Source organism: Solea solea, chromosome 14 (genome assembly GCF_958295425.1).
Source record: "Solea solea chromosome 14, fSolSol10.1, whole genome shotgun sequence".
NCBI classification, from domain to species: Eukaryota; Metazoa; Chordata; class Actinopteri; order Pleuronectiformes; family Soleidae; genus Solea; species Solea solea.
Window position 1 is genome coordinate 21846435 of NC_081147.1, and position 22531 is coordinate 21868965.

At 40.2% G+C, this 22531-nt stretch overlaps 1 protein-coding gene across 3 annotated transcripts in view; it reads right to left on the reverse strand.

Annotated features, from left to right (window-relative positions):
* Nucleotides 1-22531, reverse strand: part of enox2 (ecto-NOX disulfide-thiol exchanger 2) — a 160512-nt gene that overhangs the window by 113785 nt on the left and 24196 nt on the right. For all 3 annotated transcript variants that reach the window (XM_058649921.1, XM_058649922.1, XM_058649919.1), the window contains exon 2: nucleotides 7852-7933. In XM_058649921.1, coding sequence (XP_058505904.1) covers nucleotides 7852-7933 — 82 coding nt within the window. The remainder of the gene's footprint in view (nucleotides 1-7851; nucleotides 7934-22531) is intronic.

Genomic DNA, 22531 nt, shown 5'->3' on the forward strand with positions numbered 1-22531 from the left:
CGTTCACTGAATGTACTGAGAATGAATCAGTGAACGTAGCCCGCGAGCACACTGAATGCACCCTGAGTGACATTCAGCAACATAAACAAATCGGCAAATCCAATAACAATGCCGCACTGTAGATGAGTTAAAAATACTTTAAAATTCCTGAAAGCATGTGCTAATCTCCATCATTTAGCAAGGATATTTCTAAAATGTCAATATTTAACAAAGGAGTCTGGTTTATTTAGCGACGGCTCTGGCAAATCACAACCCGTTCAGCTCGCATTTTCAGTTCAGTGACTGTGTCGGATGGAGTCTGAGCTCCGGTCATGCAGGGAGTACTGAACGATTCGGTGAACAAATCTTTTGAACAAACATTTTTTTAAATGAACTGATTCTAATGATTCACTACACCGAAAAGAACTGCTTTGCCCGCCGCTATCTAAAATGCAGTTGCTCCTGTAAGTGTGACACCTGCTGTAGTAACAGTTCATCTCGTCAAACACAATGAATTGACTTCCTAGTTTTCTAACATAATACTGAGATGACACCAAACAAGCAACAAAAATCGATAGATCAATAAAAATATCCAGGAGGTTACAGGAAAAAGTGTATCCTGCTGGTGAGTCACAGGTTTCAATAATTCAGGTTTTAGTGTCTCCTTGTAAAATACTTTTTGGGAATGTGAAAAAAACACAAACACAGGCTGCCAGAGTTTGTAGAACTGATCTGAATGTTACATTTTATGACCATATAACCTCATTATACACAGTGGCTACCTCACCACTGGATCAATTTCTAAATCTACTTTTAAATACACATTTTCCATTTCGCTGCGAATGTTTCAGACTTCTGCAATTTACGACACGACCACGGACAATGGGTCTGGTATCTATTTTTGTTTTACATGTGAGACAGAGTAGATTAAAAAAATCCCTGTGATCAGGGGATATATTATGTTTACTATTTATACTTCTGTACGGCATTGTATTTTCTATGAGTGCAGATAGATGGATATCTTTTCGAGCAGAACCCCCCCATGTCTCCTCATCAACAGTCACCGACAAGTAGGTCTCCACGCACCGTTAATCCCGTGTATTAGTTGGGAGTTGGAGACATGCCATGCATTACATCGCAGAGCACACAAAGAGACATCTGTCCGAGGTGAATGAAACAGCATTTTCTCAACATGGCAAATATCTCGGGGGAATTTGAAAGTATCATTTAAAGTTGTTTAAATGACATTTGACAATTATTTGATAAGCATATTGTTGTTATCCTGTTGCCAGAAGCTCCCGATCCCCAATGTTAATTGGGGTAAATCGGTTCCAAATGGTGAACAAACCATTTAAGCAGATGTTTACGTCTCATAATTAATGTTCTATGATATACCTATGTTTTTCAAGGCATATATTTCAGTGGGTATTTTGAAGCCAAACCTCAGCGTCTACAGTACGTTCAGCCAACAACAACAAGCGTCAACATCAACTCCATGAAAACAGAGGGTATTTTATCGCCTTTCGAGTGTATCACACAATTATGTACACTATACCATTATGTACACTATACCAGTATATATCTGGTATATATATCTGCCAGGTCAAAGTATTTTCTCCCCTCACCAAACAAATATGCCTACTTCACACAAAAATGTCAAAAGATAGATAAAAAAAATAAAAATAGTTACCAACAGTGTGTACCAAAATGTCACTGCTTTCATTTTCACAGAAGTCAGAGGTACAATATGCAACAAACAAGGTGTTGGACTGATTCCACGCACTGTTGTGACAGTAACTCACTGCACTGTGTCTTTTTTTCCATTGTCAGTAAATTGCCACCCGGTGATTCTTGAGCGCTCTGACAAATTCGGAGAAATAAACCGGCGTTCATCTCCTGCGACACTTGCTCAATACACGCGGTTACTGCCTAGAATAGCGCGCTTAGTCAGGCCATTGTGGAAGGATGACGCTCCGCGTTTATATACACTGTATGGCGTCATTGTATGTATGGAAAATAGATTTCACGAGATCATATCAGCTCAACGGCTTGAAAGCAACAACAGAGAAGCCTCTCGTGTAGATTTGTGGGTTCTGGTCTTTCTTCTTCTATATTTATAAAACCGCATGCAATCAAAACACAATTTGAGAGATTCCACTGTTTTGTGGAGTACATAATGAAATAACACAACATGCAAATGTCACCTCCGGCCTGCTACATACTGTAGTCAAATCTCTGGACGATGTCCAAGTGAGCTCATGTGAGAATGCAGCTGGAGACACACCAGATAATCCACACATCCAGTGGATGAGTGAGTGTCCTGCCTACTGCATGCTGAAACTAGGTGCCACCCCCTCAACTGGATTCCCCAGAGATTCTCCTGCGGTTGTGAGCAAATCTTGCACTGAAAATCTCCTCCTGACAGACAATGCCTGGGCCAAATTCCTTGGACATTATGCGGAGTTCTTGTCTGGGAAAACGGCTACACATGCACACGTCCCTGCAGAAGACAGTCATGGACATAAGGCATTCCAGAGCCCCTTACAATAACCTAACCTAAACTCAATTATAACCCTTAAAAAAAAACCTTTGAAGCTGGAGGACCTACTGTAATGTCCTCACAATGCTGAAATTTGTGCAACCTAATAAGCTACCTCAGACGAAAACAATTAAAGACGGACTTAAATAAGCATCAGAAGACATGGACACGGTGTAAGGAGAGTATTTAATAATCCTCTGCATTTTGGGACATAAAAGACACGGAGGAACAAACTGATGGCTGCCTCTTTCACTGTCCAAGGGTTCACCGGAAATGAGTTGTCATAAATAAACGGAACACTTTCCAGGCAGAATTCAATTACCTCTGTCAGCCAATAGTAATGAGTAACAGCCAATGCATGCTCTCATTCAATTTCAGTGCCACTGGGGAATGATGTTTGCCTGATGTCCTGGTTTTTTGGTTTTTTTTGTTCTCTGTCGCCTGTTTAGTGTAGCAAAACATTCAAATCAAACACTAATTTGAATCGGTGCCACGGCAGATCAAAGTGACCTTGGTTTGCTTTTATAACCTCTTTCGTCAAATAGATTGCCCGACATGAAACCGCGGTAAAATGTCATTCTGATGGAAAGATTTAGCCGTCATTGACGTGAGAGAGGTCACGGGTTCATGTCATCCCCCATTTTTTTTTTATGTTAATGCAGAAACATACAGAATGGTCGATCTATTCAAAATCTAATCTCCTGCTCAACGCACGTTATTTAATAAGCGGGAAAATCCTTCATTTTATGAATAATTCAAATTCAGTTCATGCACATTAAATGGAAGCTCGTCGACAACTAACATAGTGAAATTTGAAGGGCTTCGCGAAGCGTAGCCTACTTTACTAGGATTCCTGTAATTTACTATTTCCCTTTTCACCACATAACATTTACGACTATTTGTCCTGTGAGACGTTGGCGCCGTTCCTCTGCCTCTATTGAGTTAATTGCCAAATCACACAGCTTTGTTTTCCCTTGGAACAGTGAGAATACTCTGTACTGTATCAATATGCCTTGTGCAATCAAACAACAGGGCTCAGATAGCTGAAGTTCCAAAAGGCCCTAAGAGAAAGAAAGAGGAGGATATTTTCCTCAGTAGAAAATAATGACCACACTGGTATGTCGTGTTGTCTTTGCTTTTATAGCTTAGGTACGAATGAAAAGTGTCATTGTCCTCTATGGAAGAATGCAGAGGATGGGGGACATCTCTTGCAAGTTATCTTTGACCTCCATCTTGCTTAATCCTTCCCCCTCTAATTACTTATCTCTTTTTCTACTCCCTCCTTACCGCATACCCTTGCCCCTGACTGATGGTTAGCAGATGATCATCTGGACAGGAAAGGTTGTTGTGACTCCCCAGTTCAACTCAAACTCATTAAGTGAGCCTCACAGTGTCCCAGTTCACGTACCGCTGTATTCCTCCATGGGTGGACTTAATGAGTTGTAGAGGAGTGACAAGGCACCATAACAAGGAACTGGAGCCAACATGTGTTGAGATGTAGAACTGTTAGTTTCCATGATGAAGAGACAGATGGGAGACACTTGATGTGCCTTGCTGACTGCAGAAACCAAATTAGCCTTCACCAAAAAGGAGGCCAGGGTTTCCTCTGAAGAGTTCTCCATCAGCATGAATGTTGATGGTAATGGGTCTTGAACAGAGGTGACCTGTAACCCACTCAGCGTTCACCGTCCCACCATTATTCAAAGCCAGAGAACCACTTGACACAACACCACTCATACATCACCACCGATACGGCCGCAAGAAGAGGTGATGACAAATTGCATTTTTGTTTGTTCTCCGGTGTCACCGCACTGTATTTAAATGCTCCGAGTCGTCTGACACGAGCACGAGCAGTTCATGTGAGCAAGTGGGCACTGCGGTGCAGTTTGGCAGCCGTGTCATGCAGCAAAGCTGGGTTGTGATTCCTGGCAACAAAAGTACCATCAGCACTGCAAAGGCATGAAATTCACTGCCCCCGAGTCAACATTAACACAAAGGCAGGTAATGTCTTGCAGCCAGAGTGCTACAGCTCCCACCAAGAGGTCAACAACAAAACAATCAGGCTGAGAAATGTGGGATAAATACACATTAGAACGCTTGCAGTTGAAATGTCCTTCCCTCTGAGCTTGACGATCCTCACGTGTTTCATGAGGCCACACATTAACTAATCTGCCTCTGTATACATTTATGTGCTACATCACATGCCAATTGCAAACCATTTCCTTCTATTCCTTAAGTAGCATCAACTTATGTTGTTTTCTATAAATATTCTAATATTAATTTTGGATATCAAATTAATTCACACCATAAATGTGGGACAAAGAAGGCAACAAGACAACGGACTCCGTCTGTTCTTGAATCTGACAAATCCAGAAGCCTGCTTCAAAGAAATCAAATAGGAGTGAATGCATGTGCAAAATGTAAAATGATGGACACTAAAAATGTTTATTTAAATGTCATCGTTGCCGGTGCTTGCCTTAGTCGATGTAGTATTTTATGTATAAAAGCTAGGCTTTCTCTCCCAACAAGGATTTTTTTTTTTTGTTTTTTTGTTTAATTAAAAGTCTTCTTGCACACATCACCCCTGGAGGGAAATGTGATAAAAACAAAAAAAAGATAGGATCCCTTTGGACAGCTGCCATTTTGACATGTTTTAATAGGAAAAGCCCAGGTGTTAATAACAATGGCTTTGTTCAGTTTATACAAGTCAGGACAGTGTGACAGTGAGCCAACATGAACCCAGACAACTGATCATTCATTTGGTGATTCACACCTCTGCTTTTCCTCGTGTGGCTGTATCAGAATCAGGAAAATATTTTGCTGCAAATTATCGCAAAAAATCCACCTTTGTAGATGACGCTGATGTCGAAATGCATCCATTTAAGTGTAAACTTTCTCCACAAAACAAACGAGCGCCAGTGCAAATGAACCGATTATCTCTAGATACTGTACATTTATCAACCGACTGGGACTGTTTGCTAATTAAGTGAAGCACTCCAGGAGTAAAACTGTAAGAAAGCTGATGAGAGTCGACTTTTTTAATTCAAAGCGTCATAAACTCCACCGGCATTTCTGTTTCAAATGGCATTTCAATCCAAATGGCTTCAAAAGTTTGTATTTACTTGACATTCATTGTCCGCTGTTTGACATCACTGATGTTTTACTGTTAACAAAAAACGCCTCCATAGGAAACCTGGAAACCGGTGGTGTCATGGATCTGAGCAAAACGTTAGCTGAATGTGTTATTACATTCTTTCATTTTCAGTCTTTCCTACTGCAGACGGTCATGCAGCGGAGGCTGCTGTGAACAGAATTTGATTAATCCATCCAATTCTGTGTGCACTGTGAAGAGTAAAGCAAATGATTTATCACCCATAGGTGTATTTTCTTCTTCCTTTTTTTTCATTCAAACCTGAATAAAGAAAAAAAAAAAGGCTCCGCAGCCCTTAAGCCATTGTTAAATTAATGAAGAAAGAGACAGAAACCTCAGCATCTTCATTGTACCGCAAACTGACCTGAGACACCTTTCAACTGCTGAATGCTCCCAAACAGAGGGAGAAGACAATCCTCGATAATTAAAAAAACACAAAAGGGGAAAATTTACTTCATACTGTAAGAGTCTGTAGTGTACGCGGGCGAAGAAAGAGAGCGGGGTACAACAGAGAAAGAGCAGACCAGACAAGCAGGAAGAAGGGAGGGAGGGAGGGAGAAAGGCCAAGTATCAGACAGAGCATTCATTATCACCTGACTGACCTGCATATTGCACCATGTGAGAGTAATGAAAAAGGACACACTCATCGGCCTAAGCCCAGCAAGAAAAGCCTCTCTCATTCCACCCTCTATTTCAATCTGTCACTTTCTTATTCAGTTAATTTTCTATTCTCAGACAATGTACTGTAGGATCCAATTGTTTTTTTAAAAAACAAACAACAATAACAGCTCACTGAGGCATTGCAATGCCACCACTACCACCACCACCACGTCCCTAGGATCGCCTATGCATGGCAGTTTCTTTGACCGTGATTACGCGACAGCTAATTGTGCATTTCGATTTTCTTTTTTCTGCATTGTTCCCTTCATCACAACAGTTACATGGAATTCTGAGGCGGACTAATCGCTGGTCTGGAGCTATAATGACAACAATTACAGCCTATAGCCTTATTGTCTGCTGTGTGAGAATGAGCACATTTGTGATTTAACACAGGTGTGCCCTTGTGACATGCAAACATGCTGATGCTCATGTTTATCATGTCCCCTATCTTCGCTGAGAGCTTCTTCTCACATTCATGTTTCCAAATTAGCACAGCAGTACAGCGAAGGCTGATGGGAATACGACACACTTTGCAGATATTTATTTGATCATAAAACAAAGCAGGAAAAGTTACAGGGTCATCGAAATCCTGATGGGCAACACATTATCTGGGGACTGTGGCAATATGTCGGTCTTTATCAAAGTCGTAGTCTGATTTATCTCCATCAAAGCAACACTAGCAACCTGAAAAGCACATGTGGCGCTTAAAATCAGCCTATAATTTGTCAGAAGTAAGGATGTCAACGTCCAGGCATATTAAGATCTCATGATACTTAATTCCTTGGTAACAGGTTTTCAGTTTTCAAGTACCAGTGGTCCACCCAGTGGTCATTTTGCTGTGTGTCTACCTGCTCTATCCCCCCCCCCCATTTCACTCTACTCTGTCCATAATTCAGCTTGGCACATGAATTGTTAAAGTTCTATTTAATCTTGTCTTGTACAAACTATGTCAGACAGCACTTTGGAGGTGAAACTCCAGGTTAATACAGAGGACGCTCACTGGCTTCGGTATTCAATGACGTACGGCTAGAGAACCTATTTTGGGGACAATGCAACACAGAATGGAGGCGAGCGACGACCCGGCGTGTTTTCGCAACAATTTTGCACAAGCGTTCACAAGACCTGTCGTATTTGAGTTAGCACGTTGTCTTCTCAGGTATCGCTTCACAGGCGTCTTCTCACTTTGCAATGTTAACGTTTCAGGCTTCGCAAGCACATGGAATCCTACTCCTGTGGGTCACTTTGAATTTGAGACTTTGTATGATTGTATGTGTGCGTGTGTGTGTGTGTTTTTGCATGAGTGATATGTGAATCCCATGTGTGAGTTTGAATACATTAAGAGAAGCTGCACAAACCAAAGTGAGCTTGGGAGGAAATAAATGTAAGTGAAAGGGGAATTTATCCAAATTCAAGCAAGAGTGAAGCGGGCTCAAAGGTTTAGGCAAAAAAGGAGGAGAAGTCAAAGAAATGTTTGGAGTGAAAACAACAACAACTGTTTCCAACATAAATTCAAGCCTCCTACCTGTGACTCGGTTTGATCTGAGGTCTTTGAACATCATAGGGAGGACCTCGACCTCGGCCTCTCCCCTGGTCGTGTGGCAAATCTGTTTTGGAAATAAAAACAGAATTAAAAAAAAAAGGTTTTCATTCATATGAATGCTACAGATGATTCTCATACACTATATACTGTAACTCAGCATGACTCGCTCATTAATGTATTCCTCAGTCGATCAAGGACTGAGGACTGAGGCAAGCCGCTCAGAAGGGGTCAAAACAGACGGGCTTTGTCTCAAATAGACCAAGAAGACAAACAGAAGAATGTAATTCATCTGCTTCTTCAAGAAGCAACGACCTTCCAGCTTTGTGGAGCAAAAGCTCATCTGGGCCAGAGAGCGCTCTGAAGAGCGAGAGGGAGCGACTACGCTATTATCATTCAAACTGGGGGATCAGCATAGATGAAATATAAAACGCTGCCAGAGGGATGCACAGAGAATTCTCTAATGCAGTTCGTTCCACCGAGAGAGGCCCGGAGGGGGCCGTGATGACCAGAGTAATTGGCTTTCTCCAACAATGATAATAGGCATCAGTCATGCCATGGCAACACACACTTGGGCCACTGAGAAGGTCACACCGATGCCCGAACCCTGATCCCCTCTGCCTGGCAATACTGTCTGAATGGAGTCTTGCATATGTGTGTGAAGATATGTTAACATTTTCTACATTCTTGGGATGAAGTCCACTGAGAGATTATTGGCAGAAATTGAAAGTATGTTCGTATAAGTGTATAATGGCTTTAAACCAAAGATTCTTTAGAACAAGGCCAATCTCATTTCCATATTTAGTGGTTAAAACCTAGCCCGTACGAAATGGGACACCCCTACAAGAATGTGGTATGTAATTACATAAGCAGAGGCGGCATGTTTTTGCAACAGGTCATGAGGAAAAAAAACGCTATCGCTAGCAAAGTAGCAACATGTAAGAATACTCGTGGACCTGTACATGGTTTGTACAAGTGAGTGGAAACAGGTTTGGTTGAGGTTCGCGCAACTACACAACTTTCTAACCAACGTTAGCTTTATGATGGTAACACTTGTTACCCAGGGTTCCTTTCATGCCTACGGGTGAATGGGCAAAACCGAGTGGTATGCCAAGTTAGAGGAGCAACAGGTGAAATGGGATTGAGCCTGAAGCTGGGGACACACTACACAACTTTCACAGTCGTTACCAATTTTGAAAAGATTTGGCGTACATGCATACCGACTGGTTTCAGCTGACATTTTTATTATGACTCTGAAAGACTGGGGATCACATGTTTAACGACTGCGCCTGATGAGAGATCCCAGACTACGTGATTTGTCAAACCAACTGAAACCAACAAAGTCTCACAAGAGGATAAACAAACATCGCCATTGATGTCGTCTTCCGACACTATTTCCTGTGTCCCCCCTACTCTTTCTCATTGGCTGTTGGCAACATGTTTTTGCAGTTGGGTCGGTAATCAGTACACACTGCTACTAGGACTCTAGGACTGAGGTTGGCACCTCACAAACTTGCCGTTTCAAGTCCTCCCCCCCTCACACATGAACAGATCTCTGTGCCAACGAACCATGCCGACTGTCCCCAACTGTGAATTGTGGGTAATATCAGGCGAAACATCTTGTATAGTGTGTCCCCAGCTTACAGTCTTACTTTAGGCAAGCCACAATCATGTACTGCTATGTTACTACAGCAGCCCAAATGGATTTGCTTTTTGGAGAAAAAATGGCTCGGCCCACATAAATCAATGAAGATTGTGGAAACAGCAGAGACAGGGAGAGGGGAAAAAGTGAAGAGAGTTTGTTTCATAGTGTTCAAGTCCTCTCTGGGGATATGAAGGCCACCTGACATGCTTGATAAATATAAATATATATATATATACATATATGTATGTAATATAATATATTTTGTTTGAGTTTGTGGGTTGTTGTTCAAAGCACGCAATCATGTAACTTAAAGTGAACAAAATAAATTAATTATTGATTTAAAATATTACTCAATATTCTGTTGCAGCTCAATGCAGCTCTTTAAAAAAAGCAAATATTGCATATCACACAACAGCTTTGTGGGTATTTTTATTTAATTGCATTATGCATTATGTTATAAAAGTCATAAGATCTTTATCACATATCTCTCCCTGACAAGATGGTACATTTAAACGGACACATACTGTGTGTGATGATCACAAAAGGATCTCGGTGTGTACACACACACACACACACACGGTAACATTTCCGTGGCATCCTTGCAGGCCACGAAGCACGTCTGTCTTTGCAAACTGCTCCTTTTAAAGCACATAAAATAGAAAGCAACTCACAGTGGCCGAGTTGAAAAGCCAGACCTTGACTGTCGCCAAGAACATACCAAACGTACAAAGATGTTACTGTGAAAATCTTAGGCCACAAATATGTGTGCTTCACATTGAGAAAACTGGATTAACATAATCTGGCAGTTTTGCATTTTTTTTTTCTTTATTTTTTTTTTCTTTATTTTTTTTTTTTTTAAACATGATGTAATTCGTGTGTATGAAAAGATTTTTTATCAGGAGGAATAAACTACATCGAGGACTGAACATTGGAACATTCAGTGACTGTTCTCCTGCAGCTTGCTCATTTCTTATATGTGCATTCTGGGTACAGTTACATTAATATTGAAGCATAAAGTTAAAGCAGTCAGATAAATGGCCACTTCCCCATAGTGTCGTGCTACGACATAATGCAACTCAAACACACCCCAACAGAATATTCATTTGTTGGTATAAAATTCTAAATACATTGAAATTACTTTACACAACCCTAGATTTAAAATGTACACACATTTTACCTGCTTGTGTAGTATGATTATTTTAAATTATGTAAATGTGCACTGACTCCGCTGTATACATATTTAAGTGTTTGAAGTCTAGTTATCACTGGAAACAAACCACAGTTAGTTGCAGTTGACTAGAGCTCAAACGATTCATCGATTATTAATCGATTACTAAATTAATCGGCAACTATTTTGATAATCAAATAATCGGTTTGATGCTTTTCTCATGATTAAAACAAGATTTCCGATTGTTTAAGCTTCTTAAATGTGAATATTTTCTTCATTTATTTGCTCTGGATAACAAAGAAATCATTTTGGTTTGTAGACAAAACAAGACACTTCATCATTTCCAGGTTTGACGAACACCGATCACCGATATTCTGATCACCAAACAATTAATCGATTAATCGAGAAAATAATCGACAGATTAATCGATTAAGAAAATAATCGTTAGTTGCAGCTCTACAGTTGACTTCACACAATTTTAGGATGCACATGTACTCTTATACTCATGCACACCAGTATGTTAACAGATAGCCAGCACTTTAAGGTTTAAAAATAAGGTTTTCATAAGAACTTTCCTGAAAACGCCCTGAAAACATCCTTTCATCAGTCACAATCTGTCATTTCTGTCTGTCATCTTCAAAAGCCCCCAAAAAGGAGAGAGGAAACATTCACACATGGGTGTAGCAAGCTGCAGATGAGTGTACACAGATTGTTGTTGGCAACCAATAACTACAGCATATGTTGTGGTCAGTAAGCAGCTGACGGAGCCAAAAAGTTGAGGTGTTTAAACCCCCCCGGGCCGAACAACAAACGGCTTTTACCAGTACCACATGTCCCGTGACATCATTTATCGACGTTTTCAAACAGCAAATTTAAGGTTTCGGTATCACATTAGAAACTGGGGGGGGAAAAAAGTGTGTGAAGTTTGTGAAAACTCGACTTCAAAGGCACATCAGACACCTTCTTTCCACCTGATCGAAAGCAACTGCGGGATCAGCTCCTCCACGGACTGATCATTACCGTATCTGTGTCTGATGTGGCGACTCTAAAAAGACAAGATGAGAACAAAAGCATTGCTGCAGACGTCCACCGACTCCTCCCAGGTTTGTTTGGGTTGAGATGTTTCAGATTTGTCCCGTGCTTTCGCCCGCAATGTAATCAAACACATTTCCATGGTGTCCTTACGGAAACCACTGACCTCATGGTACATTATTCATAAAAGGTGTTCTTGATCTCTGCAGACGGAATGCATAGTGAGGAGATGTTTATCAGATACTGTTTCCTCCGTCCAGATGGTTTTAGCATAGAAAACAATGTAGACTAAGGGGGGGGGGGGGGGATTGGAGGACCTAACCTTTGGAGGATGAGGAAAAAGTCAAACGTGAATGATAAATATATTTAAAAAAAAATCATCATTATCTCCAAAGAAAACATCATCATCTTAATGGTCGTCCCCACAAAGTCCTGCCTTGTTGGGTCTACGTTATTACACGTACAGTTGCTACCCCCGCCATTAAGCTGGATGCTGACCGCCGTAAAAGAAGAAGAAGAAGAGAACCAATGCCACGCCTTGTGTAGCTCACGTGACGAAGAGTTTGAAAAAATGGCGGAGGCGGACACAGCAGAGAACAACATTAGCAGAGAGAAAAAGGTGTGACCCAAGTCGTCAAATGTACGGCAACACCTTACATTAACTACACCTTCAAAGAACAGCGCTAGGTGCAAAACCTGCACAGCTGATCGTGCATGGCACGGCAGCACAACATCGCTGCATGTTGGCGCTATGGGTGAAGGAGACTCAAGGTAAGTTTGTAGAAAGTTCATTTTATCCGATTAATAATCGACAGATTAATCGATTGTTTAAAAAAGAATCCTTAGTTTCAGCCCTATTTGTATTTCCCTTAAAAAAACACAACTTTCCTTAAAGAGGGGGCGTTATTATTACCATTTACCTACCTATAGTCAGGAAAAAAAAAGCTCCTGTCACTGATTTGAGGAAATGTGTCGGGCAAAGATTATGAATAAGAAGCCGGGGAGACAAAAGCTTCACAGTGGCCTTTAAAATCAGTCTGTGATGTTGTCATTTAAATTCAGCACACTTATCAATATGCAAGCTTCGGCATAAACACAGAAGCTTGCCGAGTTTCATGCAGTAAGCGCTTGCTGTGACCACAGACATTATTAATGTGAAATGGCCCGATTTTATTTGAGGCACAAACGTGTTTGTCAAAATAAGAGAGAAGAAGAAGAAGACGACAAGAACAGCATATATATGTATATATACATATATATATATATATATATATATATATATATATATATATATATATATACATATATATATATATATATATATATATATATATACACAATGTTAACATCTTGTGCAGCAAGATATGGACATGCCGCATTAGCATTTGACCAGATGGAAGCGCCTCAAACAGTTTGTTGCAAGACAGTCAGTCAGTTTTAGTGTTTCTTCTACGTTCCCCTCCGAGGTATTCATCATTCAGAAAAATGTTGCACGGGCTGAGCCGTGTGTCAGTATGTATATACAGAACAGTATATGTGTTTTCATATGTATTTTCACGCATAGCTTTTTTTATCCTGACAAACGCACAAGGCGAGACACCTGTGTCTACCGGGGATTAAAGGATCCCCTCAGTGACGAGGGGATTATCAGACTCAACCAACCCCTATAGTGACTGAGAAGGAAGATACCCCACAATGGACCCGATAGGTCAATTCATCTTTTATCTTCCCTGCAGGGAAAGAGGAGCCCATGAACAACACAAATCATATCACCCTCGGCATACATTCGCAGCGTTTGGATTAATCATACCAACTTCACAAGAACTGATCCGCGCTTCACGAGCGGCTCGCGTGTGTATTTTCTTTCCCATTGCCGTCCCTCAGCCTTCGCGCTTATCTCCGTGATAAAGTACCTCGTCTCCCACGCAGGGGCCAAACGAAAGCTCACAGGAGTTTACATTTGTCTGAAACTCAAAGAAACGCGTCCAGAGTATCAAGAATGGTAAGGGGAGGGGAGAAGAAAAAGCACGACCTGACTACAACGAACATGTTTGCACAAACACAGTATACAGTACATGAGTATTTTGAGTAAAACCACTTGGTTCTTTGATTCAAAGTCAATCTCTCACAGTTTTACTGTGGTAAAACACTTTCCTCTCAAAAGACCAAAGATTACATTTTCGATCATACCGTGACACGGTATGAAGAGATAAATTGTGTTGTTGTGATTCACAGACTCCTTGTTCACGCCAGGTGAACTTCTTGACACAACGCGTCCATTGAAATGATAACATAACCTTCACGAAGACACGTAACACAACCTACACCAGTGTTGCTGCTGGATGCACATAGAAACAGCTGCATAATAGCAAATGTAGCCACCCAAGGTTTCGCTTCAGCATGTCCAAGGATGTAAACACAAATATTATATTATATAACTACGAGACACACAGGTTGGTATAAATGGTTAACACTCTTTCCTTTGTAGCAAGAAGACCTGTGTTTGCGACCCGATCGGAACAAGGACGTGGGTTTTCTCCGAGTTCTCCAGTTTCCTCCCGCAGTGCAAAGACATGCAGATTTGGGGATTAGGCAAATTGGACACTCTAAATCAAGGGTCTCAAACTCACAGCCCCCGGGGGCCACATGCGGCCCCGCCAGTCCGTGTCCTGCTTCCCGACACGTATTCTGAAATGATTAAATTCAACATTTAATTATATATAAGCCTGTCTAGTGTTTTAATTACAATTGTTTACATGCATATTTTGATGTAATGTTTTCATTTTGTTTTATTTCTGTCGGTTTTTTGTTATTTACGGATTCATTTTGCGTCATACAAACACTTTTACTTTGAAATGGTGTGCGATGTCATCCAGAATATTTGTAATTGCAACATCATGATGGATGATCAAGAAATAATGTTCATTTCTAATCACTAAACCGTTCCTTTTTGCCAATTGTTGGACTTATTTCACTTGTAAACTTGTACGTTTACAGTCTCAGAGCGACTCGGGGTTACATTTCACGGTGGGTTCTACGAGTGCAACGACGCACGTGACATTTAAAACTCTTGAATCTTGAATCTATTCCATGTACATGTGTTCGTTTGTGGTAAAACTGGCAAAGAGGAGGAGCATTGTCAATGCAGAATTTGTCCCAAAAAGATCATATATTATATATATACACTTTTATATTTAGTTAACACCAATTTGAGCATTCTTCTGTTCTGAATAATTACCACTTTGAGTATACTTTCTTATTCTACACCTATATGCAAGAGCTATATAAATCCCAGTGCTTTAGAGCGATGTACAAGTGCTACCTAAGGGCAAACATGTTAAACACTAATTACCCCACAGATCCTTGGATTCACTAAAAATAAACCTGAGGTTGCAGTTCAGTGTTCAAAATAATGAGAGTGCCACATACACTTGAGAATGTATGAATGTATGTTTTCTCCAAGTCAACAATAGACTCCTGATGCATAATATGATTTGATCCAGTTGTCTGAATGCATACAGTGTATGAGTAATGATGAAAAAGAAGAACACTGCAGTTGTCAGATGTCGCATGTGGGTCATTGGGAAGGAAAACACCACCCCCTCGGATGCAAGCGCTGTCATGTTTGATGTGGTTGCGTCTGTCATCGCAATTTCTCTACAATCAATACGATCCCCGTTTTTAATCCTGTGCGAGAAAATTGTATATTATTTACTAAAAAAGCACAAAAACAAAACAAAACAAAAACAAAAAAAAGAAAAAGAATACAGCCACAGCTGCTCTCTCACCATTACAGACATGCATTCATGTGGTACAGTATTTGTTTGTTAATGAGCCCCTGCTGGCATGTTGAAGAGATGACAGTCTGTCAAACTATGGCAAACAACATGTTGGAGAGATGGCAGCATCGCTGTGCTGCAATATGTGGAGTCACATTTTAAAAACTTGGAAATAAATTCTTAAAAATGGGCACATAGAAAAACTAAATCTGCCATCTGTGGCCACAAAGGAATTATATGATTATGAATTTCTTTTGGCTAAATTCCTAACATCATTACCTTCCCAGAGAACTGATGCAAAAAATGTGTATTTTTTTTTAAAGAAAACCCACTTAAATCACCAATAGATGATTATAAGGAGCAACAGACGAGGTTTAAATGCATAGAATTTGTACCGATTGATGTTTGGGACGTTCACACTGAATATTAAACACTACACATCATTCAAAATGTCAGTTTTAAAATGATTTACAATAGTGGAAGAACGCCGGGAGGTAGAGAGGATCCAAAGATATATCTATTGTTCTCCACCAAACAAAGAAGCGGCTTTCACTGGGTTGCATCTTTGTTTAGTCATGGCTCAAGCTGAAAACTCTCATGTTGGGCCAGAAAACAATTTTCCACAATGTTAGACACAGCCAGAGGACACAAGCAACACAATTTTCTATTACCCCAAGACAGGAAACAAGCCCCTAAGTGTATAGAGAAAGCCAGAAAAAAATGTGCACGTCCCCAAATCACATAAAATTGCGTCTTAGGGTGTACGGAAAATACAGGGCCGACAGATTTGGAGCAACGATAGCTTCAGCGGTTACACAAAGCAAAGTGGGAATATTCTTCAATGTTTATAGCGAAAGCTATCAAGGAGTATTCATTGGATTTTATTATACTGCAACTATTATTTATAATTATCAATGCATCTGACAATTACTTTCTTACCATATAATATGGTCCAAATAAACAGGGGGAAATGTATCAGAACAAGTGATCAGAACAAATATTACAAAATTAAAAGGGAAAAAATTGCATACATCAGGGTATTCATTGTTTATTTCCCCTTTGGTTTATAATAATTAGATTTTTGCCTTTTTGTAGACTTCCAGAATTCAATGAAAACGGTTTCTTGTTACGTGTGTCTATTTAAGAATACTGTATGACCGGCATTAAATACGCATGGCCAGAATTTTGGGCCGTCAAAAATATTTTCAAGAGTAAACTCTGGTCCAGTGAAGAAAACTATTCCACGTGTCATAAAACCCAGGTAATAAAGAAAAGGCATGTTCAATAATTCGTAAATAACTGACAGCGGTGGAGCTAGTTATGGAGTGAACTGTTTCACTGAGGACAGACTTGGGAGAGGCTGTTGCTTGATAATTTACGAGTGGGCTGTGAGCCACTGGGTGTTGTTTAACAGTCGTAGACGCGCGCCGCCGTCTTTACAATCATGGCCAATGAGGAGGTTGGGGAAATCATTTTCACCCTCTCACTAACACACACACACACACACACAAACGCAAACGCAGAGACACGGGGCGGGCTCCGCTCCTCGGCACGAGATACCGTTAAGTGTTGCCAAAAGAAATGGAATTCAATTGAGAACAATGAAGATTTAATAACGGCTGACGGGCAAATTTGGGTGGGTAAATTATTACTGTGTGGATAAGTTTCCCTCAGAGGAGGAAATCCAAACCCAACCTCAAGTGTATGTCATTCGTTTTTAAGGCAAGGTTTGACAAAGAAGGAAGTTAAGAGTGAATTATTCCAACGCACGGCAATTAGAAAGAACAATTTAAGGTCCTGGTAATTGTCTTCAGCCTCCACACTACAAAATTAAAGTCTTTTACAAGTATGCAAGTATACAAAATTTTGATTACTGTGCACAGTTGTCCATCAAAATGCACAGCACATTCAGAGGTGAATGCATACAGCGATGCACTGCTGAAAAAGAGCAGTAGACGTAGAGTCAAGCAACCTTTGGTATATAAAGGTTTGAGAAAGCAGTCTTGCGTGTGAAGGGATAGATGGGTCTCAGCTCCCCTTGTCACAAGCACTTAAGTCAGGGAAGAAAGGTAGGGGGGCAGGCCAAGGCACGTGTAGAGAGCGGGGAAAGATGACACAGGGAGGCCAATACTATTAAAGGCAGACACCCCACATTTTAGTCTTTGTTCTAATGTCTCGGTTAGACCAATGACACAGGGATTGAAATATTAAACTCATTTCAAGTAGGAAAATATGCATGACGGAAGGTCGGCATAGAAATTAAAAAGGTTAGCTCATCTGATGAGACTCAGATTCCAAATAGTCAGATTACACACAAGCCTCTTTAGTTGCTAGAGGATTTCACAACACCGAAAGCAAGACTCCTTACCAGGGTTGGGTACCGTTCATAATTGAACCGATACGGTACCGTTGGACTGGTAGCTGATGCAGCAGTCGTCACTTTCCATGAGTCACAAATGGTACATTCTTCAGCTTTTAAATAAATCCCCTTTGACCAGATGCTTCATCAGGTTTGAGGTGTTTCCCCGGCCCGCCTTGCATTTCACGAAATATTACATTGAGTGCTGTCTGTGTCTAATTGTTTGAAATGCAGCCACACTTTCGACCGCTTTCGGCTCACCATTATTGCTGTCGCGCTCTCGTAGTCTCATGCACTCTCCCAGACATATCAAGTACCGAAATTTGGCACCAATTCATTAAAAGGGAACCAATACTCAGTAGTACCGAAGCGAATCGGTACCAAGTACAAAAAGTACTGGCTTTCAGTATCCAACCCTACTCCCAACTCACTGGAGTGCGGCTGTTTCTAAATGAATAGACAAATCAAGCTTGTTGTCTTATAATTTTGTGTGTGGGATGCAGCCGGGCTTGTGGCAAACTACATTCATATGCATACACACTGTACAAAGCACATAAAAGGGAAGCCCCTTCAAACATCGTCTCACTGACATTAAAGTAAGACAAAAATAGGCATCATCATTATCATCATCTGTGGCCTAAATGACTCCCTCCCTTTCAACTGAGTCGGTTTCCACCTGCGCCAGCAACACCAATCTCACTGTTTCATATCTGTCCATGCTCTGCATAAAAAAAAACAACAACATATCAATAAAAGAGACTGAAGATGACTGCTAATTAGCACTTAAGTGCATGTATTACATGTTACAAAGAAGAATCCATATCCATTAATTAATCATCTAAATTTGGATGTTACTCCATCAACAGCAATAATGAAATATTGCGATCCATTCTCTCTTTACAAATGATGAAGACGACTCGTCATTCAGTCGGTTCATTGTGTTCTCCCCAGGTCTGCAGAGTTCAGAGCCTCTGATTGAAAAGCAGATGAATCTCTTTTGCTCCTCAATGCAGCCTCCTGTGTTAACACATAATTACCTTGTCTCAACACTGCTGCTGCCTCCGATAAGAGCTATGAGCTCTTTAGGAGGAGAGAGAGAGAGAGAGAGGGAGAGAGAGGGAGAGAGAGAGAACATGTTTAGCCCATTGCTACAATACAGCCGAAACACAGTTTGAATGCAAGATAGACAACAGGCAGCCTATAGAAAGAGAACTGCACCTAGCTATATAGATTTAACTGGAGAGAACATTTACTAGTATATTTATTGATGAACATGTTGACAATATGCTGTTCTCCATAGAAAAATACCCATCACAGGTCCCCAGGGTCAGTCATCGAGATATATGAAGCACACACCATTAAATAAAGAGGCTTGAACTGGCAAACATGTCACATTTTCATGTTATTAAAGGTCCAGTGTGTAAGAATTAATGGCATCTAATGGTGAGACTGCAAATTGTAACATACAGAGGATCATCCCTCACTTCCCAAAGTACTTTAGGCAACTATGGTGGCCTTCACATATCAGAAAGGATGTAATCCTTCCTTGTTTTTGGAGTAAGCTTCTGCTTTAAAACATTAATCACTCCACTCTGGTTGGGCTGCTGTAGAAACATGGTGACACAACTTTGGAATTCTTCACTGATTGTATTTAGCCCAATAGTATTCCTTTAAGTACATATAAAATGACTGTTCTAAAGCTTCGAAAACCTCACAATTATTATTTTTAAGCAGAATTCACACACCAAGTTTGGAAAAAAAAAAAAAATAGAAAGAAAAAAAAAGTGAATTTGCAGTAAGAAAACAGCCGGGCTGGCATTAATAGCGATTCTTATTAAAAACACATCCAGAGCCAACAATAATTCCCCTCATATTGCCTTTGAAATGATTGGCATGAACCATTTGCAACACACACGCACCAAGCCTTAAGAGGGTCATTCCACAAGGCTCCAGAAATGTTGCATCTGTTGAATCATTCATTCTTAGCCCTCAATATTTCTCCCCCACGTTAACATAATTAAGACAGCACATTTTTAACCTTTGCCCCTGCTATGACAATTAATGCCGGGTCATTTTCTTTATTATGAACAACACGTAATCCCTCCTTTACATTACATGTCATTTAGCAGAAGATTTTATCCAAAGCGACTTACAATGGAATTGAGTACAATCAGACAGGGGTGGAGTCGAACTTGCGACCATGATGTCTTTCGCACACAGGGTACCTGTCTTAACCACCCCTCCTCTTTTCACCAGAGCTAGAAAATGCCATACAATGCACACAAGGTAAATAATTCCTTTCCTGTTGTCCTGGCTGCACCACAGCTGATTTACTTCATTGGTGTCAATGTGTTTACAATCCTGAGCAATGAGATGAGAGTGCTGACACCGAGGCTAGTAGAGCATGTAATTCTTACACTGACACAGTGGGTCAGGTTGTCTGCCCCTCATCCACATGATGACAAGATAGAGGTCGTTATGCACACATGAGGTAGGATTGTTTTTTATTACATACCAGTCAAAGGTTCCTCATTCAAGTAAATGGAAAGGTGTGTGCAAACTTTTGACTGGTAGTGTATAATATATACATATATACACTTTAAGGACAAACTATGACACCAAGTGCCACACATGACCACAGCAGGAACATGCCAGTTATTTCTTTGGCAGAGAAAATAATGAAACGCTGCATAACCTACTTTCCGTTGCTAGACTTTCTCTGTGTGCCATCTATCTCCAAATCCGCTAATAGAATATGTTACTTATATGACTTCATGTTTAAACCTCTCAGTTTGTCTGCATTCTTGTCTGTCAGAATGAACATGAAATGTACAACAACTCATCATATTTTCTGTGACATTTACATTAATTACGAGTTGTCATACCTTATACCATACAGAATTATTGCTTTGCTAGTTATGTGTTTTTGGCGCAGTACCCATATTGTCAACCAATATAGACACACGTTTAATAAATGTATGCTATTCAATTCATTCAGAGATGTATGAAGTACTAGAGACCAGGACTTGAGTAAAAGTACAAGTACTCCATCAAAAAATGACTTCAGTAGAAGCTGAAGTGTTCTTTAAGCACCACACTTAAGTGGAAATACTAATGTATTCAACATTTTTTGTAATTTTTTGTAAGTATTGCAAGTAGTTTCTTTTTTTTAATTTACTACTGAAGTACTGAAAGTAAAAGTAGAGGTATTGCATTATGTATAAAACACTACACTATGATAAATACAGGCATGTTATTAGGCAGCACAAAAATAAACGTGGTCTATGATGTATATTTGGCAACAGAAGCTATATACAGTATGTCATAAAATAAAAGATAGTTGACATTAGTGATGGGTCAAAAACACATATAGGCTTTGCGATAGCCAGCTAGTTAACATTAGCTTAGCTGCTAAGTGTCCACTGCAGCATGTCTGGAACCGCGGGTAGCTAGCTACTTAGCTAGCGGTTACGGTGTTGAAGGTGGTATTTGTGATTTGGAATGATTTGTAACAATTTTGTAATTGTAACAAGTAACGATGCAGCACATGAAAAATGTATCGGAGTAAAAGTATCAAACTCATCAAAAATATGTAGTGAAGTACAAGTAGAAGTAGGAGAAAAAAAAGTAGGAGATAATACTTTAAAACAGATAAAGTACTATCTGTACTTTATCTGTAAAGTACAGATAGTACAGCACTGAAGTAGTTCTATTTCATTACTATACATCTCTGATTTCATTATCATAAATGAATAGCAACTTAAACAAACAACCAAAGCTCTTATATCTGTGGTCAGTGATGGTCCAGAAACATGTTGAAAACCAGTTTCTGAGTGCATTGATGGAGCCATCTCAAACATTATTCCCTATTCTCTGGCAGTTAATGTATTCATTTGCACCAGTACAAGTGTATCTCACAGGCGGTCTAACAAACCGCACACAAACACCCGTCAACAGTGCTGTCCTGGACAAACTCATAAGCAAACCTGCGACTCAGGTTGTTGCACAAAATAAAAATAGACAAAAACACACTGACGTTGCACTCATTATGCCATGACACTGGGTGGTGTCCAAGACGCCATTGTGTGCCATGTAGAAAGTCTTCATATATAACTCCTAACAGGAGTAGCACCACTGCCCGACTACCTGTTTCCGCAAATTCTAATCACTGTGGCACTCAGAAGACTGCTCATCTCTGTCTGCCTCAATTGACTGATGGATTTCCAAACTCTGCATCAGCCCAGGCTATTAAGTGGTCCACTAGAGCGAAATGACTTTACCGTTCCCAGGGTGCAACATTAGGCTCAGCAATTCCTGCCTGCTATTGTTTAGGGCCACTGTGACAAAGTTAATTTCTTGCCAGACAAGCACAAACACTTATGCCAACACCTACAATAAATAACAAAAAAACTGAAAAAAAGAATAATAATAATCTAAACGGGCTCAATTTTCCCTTTATGCTTTTGGTAATATAACATACTGGTCGCGCGAGTTGACCCGCGCCAAATGAGGTTCATTCAAGGAGTCTGAGTGAATAGCTTTTAATGCTTAGGCATTGGTTAAGTAATAGACCAATATTATGTGTCGAAACCGCCTCTGTAATACAATTACAACTTTTAATGGATTGTGCATTCAATATCTGAGAGTTCAGAATTAATACAGGGGCTCGCGATATTCAATTA